Genomic DNA, 14,073 nt, shown 5'->3' on the forward strand with positions numbered 1-14,073 from the left:
AGCCCTTCGTTCATCTTTGGAACACAAATTAAGACATTTTCTGACTCCTCCATGGACAGCAATTTTATTACCACTTTCCAGGCCGGGAAAGGTAGTGAAGATTGTTAAAATAGTTTATGTGACTACAGTGGTTCAACCTTAATGTTATGAAGCGATGCAAAAATACTTAATAGTGCGGAACGCACAAAAAGTATTCTCGTCGCATCATAGCAATAAGGTTGAACCACTGTAGTCACGTGGACTATTTTAACAATGTTTTTACTACCTTCCTGGGGCTTGAAAGCGGTTATAACATTGCAGTCTATAAGCGGGATCAGAAAGCTCTCGGACTTCTTAAAATTATCTTAATTTGTGTTGAACAAAATTGTTTGGAACATCATGAGGGAGTGTAATTAATGAGAGACTTTACATTTTTGAGTGAACTAACCCTTTAATAGCTTAAGTAAACATCTTACTGCATAACTAATTCTAGCTTAAAACAAAGTTCGTTAGTCTGTTCTGAAGTTGGAACACAACTTACATTAGACTGACATTCATTCAAAGTCAATGAGCTTCCTGATCAGTGTACAGACTTGCTGGTTTATGTGTCCTCTCTGCCTCTTTGATTTTGTACCTGTCTCTGGGTTGATGCCCAAGAAGCACATATAAAAAAAAAAAGACAGAGAGGAAAGATGTTAGTTTAATTCAAGTGGGATTAAAAAGGTTTCAGTTCCCAGTCATCACCTTCAGTGGGTCACTGCTGTTGCAGTACTGAGCAAAACTAAAGTTAGCTCAGTTTTAACAAGGTGACATTACTTGGATTCAATTAAACAGCAACCATTTAAATAACTTAACAGCAACTGAAAAACATTTACATCACAAACACACAGTCAAGAATAGTCCTGCAACAAAGTAAGTTGTGAAGTAAGATGTGTGTGATTTACCCAGGCAATGCATTTGCACACAACAATTTACATCATTTACACGTACTGTTTGCAGAGGCTGGAGGAAGAGCCTGTTGCCAGTCCATCTCCATGTGGCTGTTTCTGCTTGCACTCTTCCTCCTAGAAATATTACCCGTTCACAGACAAAATGGCTCCTAATATCTCCAGATGTCGACCTGTTTTACTTTAGAATAGCACAGCTAACGAAGCTCCACATCTTTTTTATAATAAAATGCACTTTATTTTTTCTGTTGACGAGACAGACAACGGCTGCTCCGTTTCACAGACAACGGCTGCTCCGTTTCACACACACGGCAGAAAAATATGGACGACGCCCAGCTAGCTAACATTACTAATTTGAGATTAATTTATTCCACCTTTGCACAAATCCACAACACTATAATGTATCTAGTTGATCATAACTGTCATAATACACACATTAAGGCCACAGCTTACCTTATAACTTTATTTCCCGGTGGTAGAAAAATGCTGTGGGAAAAGAGAGAGCGCTGTTAGAGTAACGAACGTTAACTAAGAAAAGCATTAAGCAAAGCTAAAGTTCAATTTTGACTTTGTAGTTAACGTGAAGCCTCCCAGTTAATAACTTAATATGGTACTACTAGCTATACACTTATTAACACAACCAACGTCTGATCATTCAAATTTGCGCGCTCAAACCTAGACGCGAGTCTGCTCCAGCTAAGTTACAAAAACATGAAACAGAACTTAACTAACGCTAATTTGGTTCATACTTTTACATAACATGAAATTTCATATTAAAAACAGTCATCAAATTGACAAAGTTTGAAATTAAACACTTACCGCACTGAATCCGTCGAGTTAGACCATGGAGGAGATCAGGCCAGGGAGCTCCGGGGGAGCTCAGATGACACAGTTGCAGCGCGAAAATGACGGAATTCGCAGTAGTTTCTTGTAAAAGCCCCGCGCCTGCATTATTTTCACAGTAAAAGTCTAAATACGGTATTATATTGTGAAATATCAAAGTTAAAGCCTGTGAAGTGGTAATAATGTAATTACCTGTGAAATATTAGTTATATATTGTGAAATCCTGGAAATATTTTACAGTGCAGTTTTTCCTTTGATTTGTAATTGATTAAAAATTGAACCATACATTACAAAACCATTTCAGAATACTTTGTTAAATGTAATGTTCTGTGTTATTTTTGTTGCTAAAATTAGTGTCCATCCAGCTTGGTGGTGAAATTGTGTTTTTGTGTGTTAGAGAGCCATCTAAAAAGCAAGCATTTTAATTTAATGTTTGGCTGTATGCCTCAGTGTTTTGTTGTGATCCAGCACTAGTTGATCATTTCCAAAGGAACCATTTAATAAGTGAGTAGCACTGGCAGTAAATATATCTGATGTATATGTCCTTGGCTTGGCTTGGATATTTCTGGACTTAAACCTTAAAAAGGACTCTTGGCATGTGCATTTTGTGTTAAGACCGAGCATAATTCAGTTTAGAGATTTTCATTGTTTATAAATGTTGCACACTTTCTAAAAACATCAGTCATCTTACCGGTAGGTAAATGACCTAGTTCCTAGTTCTCCGTTCATAAATTTTCAGGAGGTTTACGCAATAATGATTAGTTATTGTAAGTAATGGAATTCTTTGCCTTCTCTGTTAACATGGACTGATCTTGAGGCAGTGAATGGGATGCATAGTGATATAGCAATCTGTTAACACAAAAATATATATAAGGGAGAATTGCTCAGAAAGGTTCAGTGTTCATGTGTTTAGGGCTGGGTACCGAACTTCGATGCCTTTATGGTATCGAACGAAAAACTTTGATACTATGAGTATCGAAAAAATTATTTATCTTTCGTTGTGAAATTTCGGTTCCAAAAACCAAGCGGCCATTTTTTTTTTTAAGCGGCTGTGTCTGTATGAGCTTGTAGCATACGTGCGTGTAAGGACCTAAATTCGCCGTGATTGGCTGTCCACCACCACGTGACGTGACGGGGAGGATTTCTGAAGATACTCGCAGTCACACAACACAAGTGTAGTTGTTTTTTCATAAAAACGTTCCCGTTTTACAATGCCAAAGAGGTCTAAAGTGTTGCTACACTTTATAAATGTGGTGTATTGCAACCAAAGCTGGCAATACCACTAATTTAATGAAGCATTTGTTTGGATGAGTGTTTTTCCCTCCCTCCCTGTTTAGTTTATTCTACTCCATTGCGTATCTTGAAACACGCCCCCTTTCACGTCGTCTAAAAAACAGAGAGAGAGAGTGACAGATCCGGTACAGCGATCTTCTCTGAGCAGCAGGCCGCTGTATACGTTCACTTAGAACATAACCGACTGTGTTTACGAGAATACTTGCAGAGACAATTATTTTGATATAATTGTGTGTGTGTGTTCATTCAGAAGCTACGATAGGTGAAAGATGAATTCATTCTCTGTACGCACATTATCTGAAATGCTGCTCGCAGCGCGTGCTTTGAATGAGTGAGCGCAAGCTCCGAACGTGCGCGAATTGTTTAAAACGCTTGAATCAGCAAGATTTAGAAACAAGTGCTTATGATCAGCTACGATCCGTTTCACCCCTTGATGAGCATGTATCGCTCACTAGGAGTCGCTAAATGAACAGCTGCTGTTTTTTTTTTTTTTTTTTTTTTTTTCAACGGAGGATCTGTTTACTGTAACTGTTTACTTAAATATTAAATTAATAAATGACATCAAAACAGGGGCGTTTGCGTTATGATGTGGTGGGCTGCTGTGGGCCAGAAAGTCCAGGCCCACTTTTTGGTCCCAGTCCACCCTTGAATGGCGCACCCCTATCCAAAAAGCACAACCAGTTTTATTAATAATGTTATTCTGAGTGTGAAGTGTTACCAGAATTTGTTTTAATTAAGGTGAAAAATAAAAGTTTTGTGTTTAATGTATTTGTATTGATGTTGAAATGGATTTTAAAACATATGGTATCGAAAAAAGTATCATTAGGAACCGGTATAGAAACTGAGGTATCGAAATTGGCACCGGATCGAAAGATTTTAAACGATACCCAGCCCTACATGTGTTGGTCACTCTTTCTCAATAGCCTTGCAGTTCATTATTGGAAAACAACTTGGCCACTATTGGGAACAGAGGTGTGTGTAAACAGTCCTTTTTACTCTGGAAATGTTTACCTTGCAGCAGTGACTGCTTTTGTTCAGCAGTGGGGAACTTGTTAAAGACCTTGTTAAATAGCTCGACAAGCTTTGTTTTCTTTCTGTGTTGATTTGTTTTTGTCAAAAAAGGGACGTATTGAAAGGGTTTTTCGTAAAAATGGAAGGTTAGAGTACACAGGTGGCATATTGGAGCTGCTTTCACTCTGGCCTTTGACATCTATTCTATATCTGGTACTTCCACAACAGGAAGTGACACAGTGACACTGCTCTTCTTTTCCATGGAATCGTGTTGATCTCATGTGATGTGCATGGTTGATTATATGACAATGAGTTACAGATGTACATTTCATTGTGTGTGTGTGTTTTAAATAAATTTTATTTCATTAATTATATAATAAATGCGTATAAAGGGAGAGAATATACAAAATATTGTAAAGCACTGTTTGCTGTTCCACTGCTTCAGTCATAGATTTTTGTCAGTTTTTTCTATTTCTTTCTAAGAAATAATGCTAATTAAAAACATATATATATATATATATTTTAATATTCCAAAAGATTTTTATTTCAAATGAATTCTGTTCTTTTGAACTTTCTATTCATCAAAGAATCCATGGGGGAGAAAAAGAGATGTTTTTGCATTTTAGATTAGATTCAGGTTAGATTTTTCTGTGGGATCATGTGACATTGAAGACTGGAGTAATGGCTGATAAAAATTCAGCTTTGCCATCACAGTAATAAATTGTATTTTAAAATCTATTAAATAGAAAATTTTAAACCGTAATAATATTTCACACAATATTATTGTTTTAATGTATTTTTCTTGGTGAGACTTTTCAAAACATTTTAAAATTTCAAATTTAAATTTTACCTAACCTATACTTTTGAAACCTCTAGTGAATGCCCAGTTTTTTAGTTTTCAGTTAGAAATCTGTGTATTATGCGAGTACATTTTTATAGCTGATATTCTCTTTACTCTTTGCTAGCAAATAATTTAATTAGGCAATGCGGTCGAGCAGTTCTGGTTGCAGTGTTTCATTACTGATAGCGTCCTTTTATAGTTGAAATGAGCTTAGGATACAGCAAGCCTTCAGACCTTCTCTTCCTCTGGTTTCTGTTATTTCCATGTGGATGAAGGGTCCCAGATCTCATAAAGCCTGAGCGGTTGCATTTGGAGGCCCAGGGCTTTAAGTTTATGTAGGAAGTTAGAAGACCCCCACCTCTCTATAAACCTCCTACTCCTCATCCTCTCCATTGTTAAGACTACATAGATGTTAGAGGAGAGGGAGTGGAGACATCTCCCGTTGGCAGAGGATAGGGCATCATGCTGGATGCTGATGTCATCTGTCTGCAGTTTATATGTCAGGAGCAACCAATCGGGGGTTCTCCTTGAAGATCACCCTCAATATGTCCGAGGTCTGTAGAGAGAATAAAGAAAGTTCAGAAAGTGATGCGACTTTTAAAATAAATAGTGAGGACTTAATATTATTTAATAATGATAATACTTGAAGAAAAGTAGTCTTCGGTTCAAGGACTTCAAATGAACCATTTCCCACTGATTTCCTTGCAATGAGGGTTGGTGTATTCTTGAAAAAGCTGACACATGGCTCTAACTCCTCCATGCGTTGTTTGTGCTGGGTTAAGCATTTGCCGCCCTTCCTTGCCAACTGTTTGATAGTACAGACAGCATAATGAATTCCAGATTCCTGACAAGGCATTGCGGTCGCAGGGCACCAGCTTACTGTATTTTACCACATCATCAACCGAGCCTGCTAGATTTATACCTTCAGACTTATCGTAAATTGCTGAACTACAGAACCAACTGGCTTGGAATGGGAAGTGTGCCAGGGAATATAGTGGTGCTTTGTCAAGCAAGGTATTAATGGGCTGAAAAGCAGGGTTAGAAATGTTTTACAAGTTATCAGTTCTGTAGCCTGTTTTGTTTTCAATTAATTTTCTAAGTATTCTGAGTCCAATGTTATGGTTTTACATTTTTTGTGTGTGTATGTGTGTAGTTTTGTTGTCGTTAGATGTGTGTCCTCCTAAATCTTGAAGGGATAGTTGATGCGAAAAAATTAAATTCAGTCATTGTTTACTCAAACCTGCATGTCTTCCTTTTTTCTATGCAACACCTAAGAAGAAAAGTTTAATGCACTAGATGGACTTTGTCAATGCAATTGCATGCTTTTATTGCACAGAAGATAGAAATCATACAACTTTGAAAAATGCATCACTTAAAATTGAGAACTATTACTTTTAACATATTTTGTAATTGAACAGCATTTAGCTCAACTTGTATATTCAGGTCACACACTTTGACATTGAATTATATCATAATCTCTCCCCTGAGATAAGATGCTATTAACTCAAGCACTACATCTTCGCTAACTTCAGCTTGAATTTGTAACCTTGTAACATGGGAAGTTCAGTTTTACATTTACATCTAATCTTTATATATAGGCTCTGAGTGACTATAAAAAGTCAAGCCAAGATTTTTGTAATCGCAGAATAGAAAAAATGCACATCTCCATAATGATATGTAATTTAAACACTGGTTGGTTTTAAGTGTTAGATTTGAGGTGGGAGCCCATTTATCTAAAAAGGAATTCCAGCAGGATGATAAAAGATAAAACCAGTGTGCTCTTCAAACATCAAGAAGCTCTTAGAAGAAAATACTCAAACATCAGTCTATCAGTGTCATCACTTGTCACCGGAGTTTTATTTCAAAAGAATGATATCTGATCTTCTCAAACAAACATCGTTATCTCTTAAATCACATCTCGTTTTGGCCAAACAGGAATGGCTTCTAAAGAATTTACATTATATACTTTTTTTAGGTTTGCTACATTTTGAAAATGCCAAGTTTCAAGGAGATATTACATCAGAATGAAACAATTTGTTAATTTAAATATCTATTATTTCAGTGTTTTAAGTAACTGTGCTTGACTGTCAATAATCTTTTTTTTTTTTAATTAATTTCTAATGTTGTCGTCGCTGTCATACTGGTGTGGTATTTAAAGGTTGTTATTTTGGAAAATATGTTTAAGAAGGTGTTAAATTGTCAGTAAACATCTCTGGCCTCTTTTTTTTTAATGCCTAAAAAAGGACATTGTTTTAAAGATTTTAAACATGAAATGTTTATAAAGACTTGCCTCAACAAAGATTATGAGAATCACCCATATAGTTCTGGAAGTTAAAGTAATGCTATAACTTATACTATAATTCTATCTGCACTACTGCTGTGTTTAGTTTTTATACACTAGCATGTGTTTAGCTAGGCCACCCAGTATTTATTTCTGAAGTATTTAATTTTAACATGCTGTTCTTGTTTGAATTTTCAGTGATGAAAGCACAAGATCAGACTTAAAAAAGCTTCCAGCTTTCCCCACTGCGGTATTGAAGGAGCACCCATCATTAGCATTCTGGTAAGACTGCATTATTGTTTTTGTAGTTAATAAAGGTAGCTTCTGAAATATGACATTTTTGTGTCAAACACAGTATTCAGTAGGACATGATTGGCAGAAACTTGATTGTATCCATCAGGTTTGGATTGATCTTGTGAGACGGGCTATGATATTATTGGTTAATGTTTTATTGGTCTTTGCAGCCTCCTTTACACCAGTATTATGTGCTTTTATTAAGAAAGTAAATGTGTTTTAAGAACATTCTTAAATGTATAAAACTCAGAAATGACATGGATATTCCATAAGTTTAATATGTGTATATTTGGACTGTGTGTAAAAGCTGCACGTTTTAGTGTAGCCAGGTGTAATGTGCAAGCTGCAGCCTGTTTATTTCAAACAAACCGTGTTAATTAACTTGCTTGTTGTTAATGATGCCAGCCTTCTGGCTTCTGTAACCCTAGACGTCTAGATGTCGAAAGTCTAGCACCTTAAAAGGATCACTGTGGCAGCTTTAATCAATGCCTATTGAGTGTGGGGAGCAAAGACAGTACACCAGTTAACAGACAGCAATTATTGAAGTGTGTGAGTGGGAATGAGTATGTGAGGAAACAGCTGTGCGTTAGTGCTAGTGTTTAAGAGACAGCTGTGCAAGTGCATGCAAAAGCAGCTGTGAGTTTATATACATACAAATTGCCTATATATTGTAATTTTATTGGTGTGCAAGTTTCCTGTAATGTTCATCTGACATATTAGTTTCCTTTTTGTTGTTTCCTAGTAATAAATGAATGAATCCTCACAATCTGTCTGTGTGTTTGAGGAACCGGTTATTAGAATAATTGCTTCAAACTGTTTGTGTGTGTGTGTGTGTGTGTGATTCACAGCACAGCCAGCCAGATGGCATTTCACACATGGGTGCACCTGGTGTAATATCTGACTAGTTAATAGTTTGACTAGCCACGTCATTTTAATGGCACATTCACATGTTGGTCTCATGCTCAATTGCTGTTGTGTTGCACTTATGTGGATGGTAACGATTCTCTCTTTTGTCTTCTAGTGAAGATAAAGTAATCAAGCATTATAAGAAGCTGAAAGGCCTCAGTCGTGGACAGGCTATCATACGGTAAGCTAATCCTTTATATGTCTGACATAGACAACCTCAAGGAACGTAGTTACAGGGGCTACAAGTCTGAGCCTGCTGATCTAACGCTGATAATTGCTCCACGGTTGTTTGTGGAAAGGCAAAAAGGTGTAATTAATTAGACCACATTAATGTTAGTGACTGCTTTCAATGGGTCTAGCCACACTTTATCTCATTGGGAAGAGACGAGGTCATTTCTGTCAACTTGATTTGTGCTGCTGCTTTGATATATTGACATTGTCTGTGAAAGCACTGAGAGGAATCAATTGTAGGACTGCTGTCAGTGACACATTATAGATTATTTGCTAGAGTTTAATGTTGTTCATCCTTCATGTTTTTGTCTTTTAACTTTCTGTGCGATACTGTTGTTCAACAGGTATCTTACCTTAGTTGAATCCTTGCCTGCATATGGAGTACATTACTACAAAGTGAAGGTGTGTGATTTTGATTCATCATGTGATATTTTAGGAAATACAGAACTAGACATAGATACTGAAGCTGCCATAATGAAAATGTCCTTTTGATTTATGGTTGTTTAAATAATTAACCACTAGTAAAATGTGTGTGGTCTAATTATAATTGTGCTTAGATCATTAGAAATGTATTTGGAGATCAAACACTGCTGTTAAAAAAGCTCCTACTGTTTGTGAATGGTTCTGTAGGTTGGACCCATTTGATCTTTTGATTTGTCTGCCATTGCCAGACAAAGCAGTAATTGCATTTCATTTTCAAAAAAAGACATCTCATCCCTTTCACAGGACAAACAGGGCATACCGTGGTGGCTGGGGATTAGCTACAAAGGCATTGGCCAGTACGACCTGCAAGACAAGCTCAAGCCACGAAAGGTGTGCTGTTTTGTTTTGTTTAGCAAGTGCTAAAAGTCACAGTGGTGAGAGAAAAATTCTACAGTTCTTTCTAGGTTCACAGTCATAATTTTAAGGGTTCATCTGAAATTGTTAATAACTCTATTTTAGACCACCATGGAAAAATCTTTCAAATATTTTCATAGCAGTGTGAATGCTGTTAAATAAATTTGCAGTAATGTGTGAAGACTGTGATCAGTGTTTCTCACACAAGTGTACAGTATGGATATTTTACTGGGAAAACAAATTGAAATATAAATGGAAACTTTATTTCAGCAAGAATGCAAGTTTCAAATCATTGCCGTTCTCTTGAACTTTCTATTCAACAATGAACCATGAAGAAATGTATTGGTTTCCACAATGATAAAAGACGAAAAATGTACATTTAAAAAATATATTAAATTAGAAGATTTTAAGGCTGATTTTTAAGCCCAATTTCCACCCTGAACAATCGGGCTTGTCGCAAATGATTTTTTGTACAAAAGCCTCCATTGTGAGGTGTCATAACGATCATTTTTCTGCTCCAGATCTAAACTGAGCATGCCAGAACTCAAATCGTAAAACTCAAACTCTTGATCGGGCTGCCTCTGATGTGATGCCCGTGGTAGCCAATGAGAGCGAGCAAGCATAACCTACTGGATGTTGTGTGCTACTATAGCTGAAGCTTGGCATCCACAAAAATGCCACGAAAGCAGAATACATAACCCATATTCTTTTTTTATACTTTGTTTTGCACTGTGAAACAGAACATGCGCTGGGAGAGCCAGCTAACAACTTTTATTCTTCATTTATTTATTCTTCATTTGTTTTTCTTCTGTAGTCACGTTTGATCTCGCGAGTCTCCATGAGATCTCGGGTCACTGTGAAATCGTTCCTGCAGTCATCAAGTGTGTGGTCTTGTGGTCTGGTCGAATCATCTAGTGTGCGTGTTCAGAGGATTATAAGATTAAAAATTGGCTGAAACCATCTTTATGATGTCTCCCATGGTTTTAAAAAAAAAAAAAGTTTTTCAGTAACCACAATTACTGCTTTTACGGTTTATTTGATCAAATATATGCCTTGGGTGAGACTTTTTTTATGAGAACATTTAAACAAATCTCACAATTCCCAAACTTTTAAACGGTAGTGCGCAATTCTTTTTGTGGATAAAGTGTGCTGGCTACCAAGTGCCTATAAATCTTTCAAATATAAATCACATTTGATGACTATAAGCTGGAAAATCCAGTTTTTATTTCTTAGCAGACATTGTGTTTACCCAGTACCTGTGAACATGACCGTATTGGTGTGCCTCTTTTGTAGATATTTCTTATCTATAATTTTCGGTTTATTGACACTTTTTATGAACATGCTCATTTATCCCGTTTTTTTATCACGTCTGTCCCATGAGAGATTAGTAACCATTGCTCTTTTTATGAGGAGAGCTTCTATATTTCACCCCAGCCTCACTCATTAAAGTGTCTGTTAATTGGCATCCATTACACCAGTGCTTTGTAGAATACAGTGGGGTGTGTATGTATATTCAGCCCTGTTCCAGAGTGTTAATGGGCATGTCCCACTCTGAAACCCTGTTGCATGGCAGCAATGAACACCAGCCCCTCCCTGTGGAGGGTGTAATTATGGAGCTTCATGGGGAGCAGTGCTGGGCGGCAGGGTGATGTCTGAATGGGAATTGGCTCTGTTGATGGAGCCCCAACCACATCTTCTCCTGGCAAAGGCATCTACGGGGTGTTATGGGAGTAAACATCTTCCTTTTTATTTCTCTTTTTGTTTTAACAAAAGGGTAATGTGGTGGCACCATAGTACAGTGTTGCTATCACATAGTATCGCAAGAGTACATTGATATACACATTCACAATTTTTCAAGGCACCCTGTCCAAAAAAAGGTACTAAATTTGGTTATCTTCTTTCACTTTCCCATTCCCTCCCTCTCCTTTTCCCACTTAAATGAGTGTTTTAACACACTCTTTTTAAAAGTACACTAGTCCCTGTCAGAGTGCAACCCATCATCTGGCCAGTATTGATTGTGCTTCCTGTCAAAGAGGTCTTTGTGTCCACCCACCCCCCAATCTTCTTCCAGAACACCAAGCTCATTATGCAAATCTGACCATCATTGTGCATTTCACTCAGCACTGACAATTGATCAAGCAATAAAACACAATTAGCTTAGCAGGGGGCCATAGAGGAGAGCGAGGGGTCTCGCAGCTATAACTTCTCTACATGCGAGAGCTGTTGGGGGTCTGCGGTATTAAAAGCTCTGAAACGTCTTGTCTGAACTTTCCCGGGCTCTGAACTGATGCCTTATCAAAGAAGTAAATGAAGTGTATTTTGTATTATTCCTGATAAAGATACATTTGAAATATCAAAACTACTGTCATTAGTTTGTCCCCAGATGTAGTATAGGGAAGTTGCGAAAAGATCAGATAAATAAAATTATTATTTTTTGTTTACATTGTGTTTATACTAAATTATGTGCTCTTGTGTGTTAGCTTATACCATTGGGTCATCCTGTAAATCAGGGTTTTTCAAACATTTTGATGCCAAGGAAATATGATCTCCTTTGCAAAGGAAAAAAATAAAAAAATAAAGATGGCAATATAGTTACAAGTATCATAACCCATTTAGAATTTTAATATTATAATGATAACCTGTTGTTTGCAAAATTTAAAAAGGTGCACTAAAGCCAAACAAAATTAATAAAGTATTATTTATTATATATCTTAAGTGTCAATTTTTTCAAATTGAGATTTATACATAAATAAGCTTTCCATTCATGTATGGTTTATTAGGATCAGACAATATTGCTCCGAGATACAACTATTTGAAAATCTGGAATCTGAGGGGGCAAAAAAATCTAAATACTTAGAAAATCATCTTTAATTCTTAGCAATGCATATTACTAATCAAAAATTACGTTTTGATATATTTACGGTAGGACATTTACATAATATCTTAATGGAACATGATCTTTACTCAATAACCTAATGATGTTTGGCTTAAAATGTTTTTTTAAATTTTGACCCATATTTGTTTTGGCTATTGCTAAAAATATACCCCAGCAACTTTAGACGGTAGGTTTTGTGGTCCAGAGTCACGTATTATACTGACCATATAATAAAACCACTCTTGAGGATTCTAACAACCACATAACCACATATTCTAGATTCTTCAAAGTAGCCACCTTTTGCTTTGATTACTGCTTTGCACACTCTTGGCATTCTCTTGATGAGCTTCAATAGGTAGTCACCTGAAATGGTCTTCCAACAGTCTTGAAGGAGTTCCCCGAGAGATGCTTAGCACTTGTTGGCCCTTTTGCCTTCAGTCTGCGGTCCAGCTCACCCCTAAACCATCTCGATTGGGTTCAGGTCCGGTGACTGTGGAGACCAGGTCATCTGGCACAGCACCCCATCACTCTCCTTCTTGGTCAAATAGCCCTTGATGCCTTCAGTGTGACTCTACAATTTTCATAGTCATGAAAATAAAGAAAACTCTTTGAATGAGAAGGTGTGTCCAAACTTTTGGTCTGTACTGTATATATACATACACATACACATACACATACATGTGTATATATATATATATATATATATATATATATATATATATATATACATACACACACACACACACACACACACACACATATATGTATATATATATATATATATACATACATATATATATTAGGGGTGTAACGGTTCACAAAATTCACGGTTCGGTTCGATACAATACACTGGTGTCACGGTTCGGTATGTTTTAGATACAGCAAAAAGAAAAAATTGGCAGATAAATTTCATTGATTTTTAAAAAATGTTTTATTTATTAAAACTAACAAAGTATGTTTGTTTTTTTTTTACATTGAACAATGATGGAGCTATTATTTACCCATCTTCTATGGTGTTTTCTTAGCAGCATACTGTATAAAACAAAAACAGCTCCTTATAAAAAAAAAAATGAAAATGTTATATTAGTTATGAACAAATACAAAGATGTAACTTTTTATATGGAACTCTATAACTCTTTATGAGTGTGTTTTTACTCAATTGGTTCTCTATAGGGCTTATGTTTTTTGGAACAAAGCAGGAATTACGGTCTGTCTGAAATGGGCTCGTGAAGGAATATTGTAACGGGGCTCAATTACATTAAGCATGTTCTTAAAACCTACGTTTTCCACTACAGAGTAAGGCGCTCGCTCACTCCGTACGCGCTGAAGGCTCGTTGCAAAATGGCTAATGCGTTTAACAGACCAGAAATAGAAGATCCTCCAATAACCAACAGGTCTGGTGTTTGGGTGCACTTTGGATTCCCTGTAAGCTATAATGGTGATGATAGAATGAATGGTAAATAGTAAGGTCTCATATCCGCGGCTATAACGTAAATGTAGCCTACCAATCGCCGTGGTGATGTCTTTTGCCCTGTTTGAATCCGTTGGAAATGTCTGTCTAAATGCTGCGGGGATAGTTTGTTGCGTGTATTTTTCTCCTTTTTTCCGTCTTTTCCCAGGTACTGACACACTAAGGTGATGTCGGCGTAAATGAGTTGACGTTTCAAGTATTCCCGCTGAGTTTTTTTTTTTTTTTTTTTTTTTATTGCCGCTGGTGTAACCCTAGATGCGACAT

The 14,073-nt window shown here is 36.6% G+C and overlaps 1 protein-coding gene across 3 annotated transcripts in view; it reads left to right on the forward strand.

The window, feature by feature from the left end:
* The window catches only part of LOC132160901 (FERM domain-containing protein 4B-like), a 42,793-nt gene that overhangs the window by 16,061 nt on the left and 12,659 nt on the right, over positions 1-14,073 (forward strand). For all 3 annotated transcript variants that reach the window (XM_059570629.1, XM_059570630.1, XM_059570631.1), the window contains exons 8-11: positions 7,394-7,477; positions 8,511-8,576; positions 8,971-9,028; positions 9,353-9,439. In XM_059570629.1, coding sequence (XP_059426612.1) covers positions 7,394-7,477; positions 8,511-8,576; positions 8,971-9,028; positions 9,353-9,439 — 295 coding nt within the window. The remainder of the gene's footprint in view (positions 1-7,393; positions 7,478-8,510; positions 8,577-8,970; positions 9,029-9,352; positions 9,440-14,073) is intronic.

Source organism: Carassius carassius, chromosome 17, assembly GCF_963082965.1.
Source record: "Carassius carassius chromosome 17, fCarCar2.1, whole genome shotgun sequence".
NCBI lineage: Eukaryota > Metazoa > Chordata > Actinopteri > Cypriniformes > Cyprinidae > Carassius > Carassius carassius.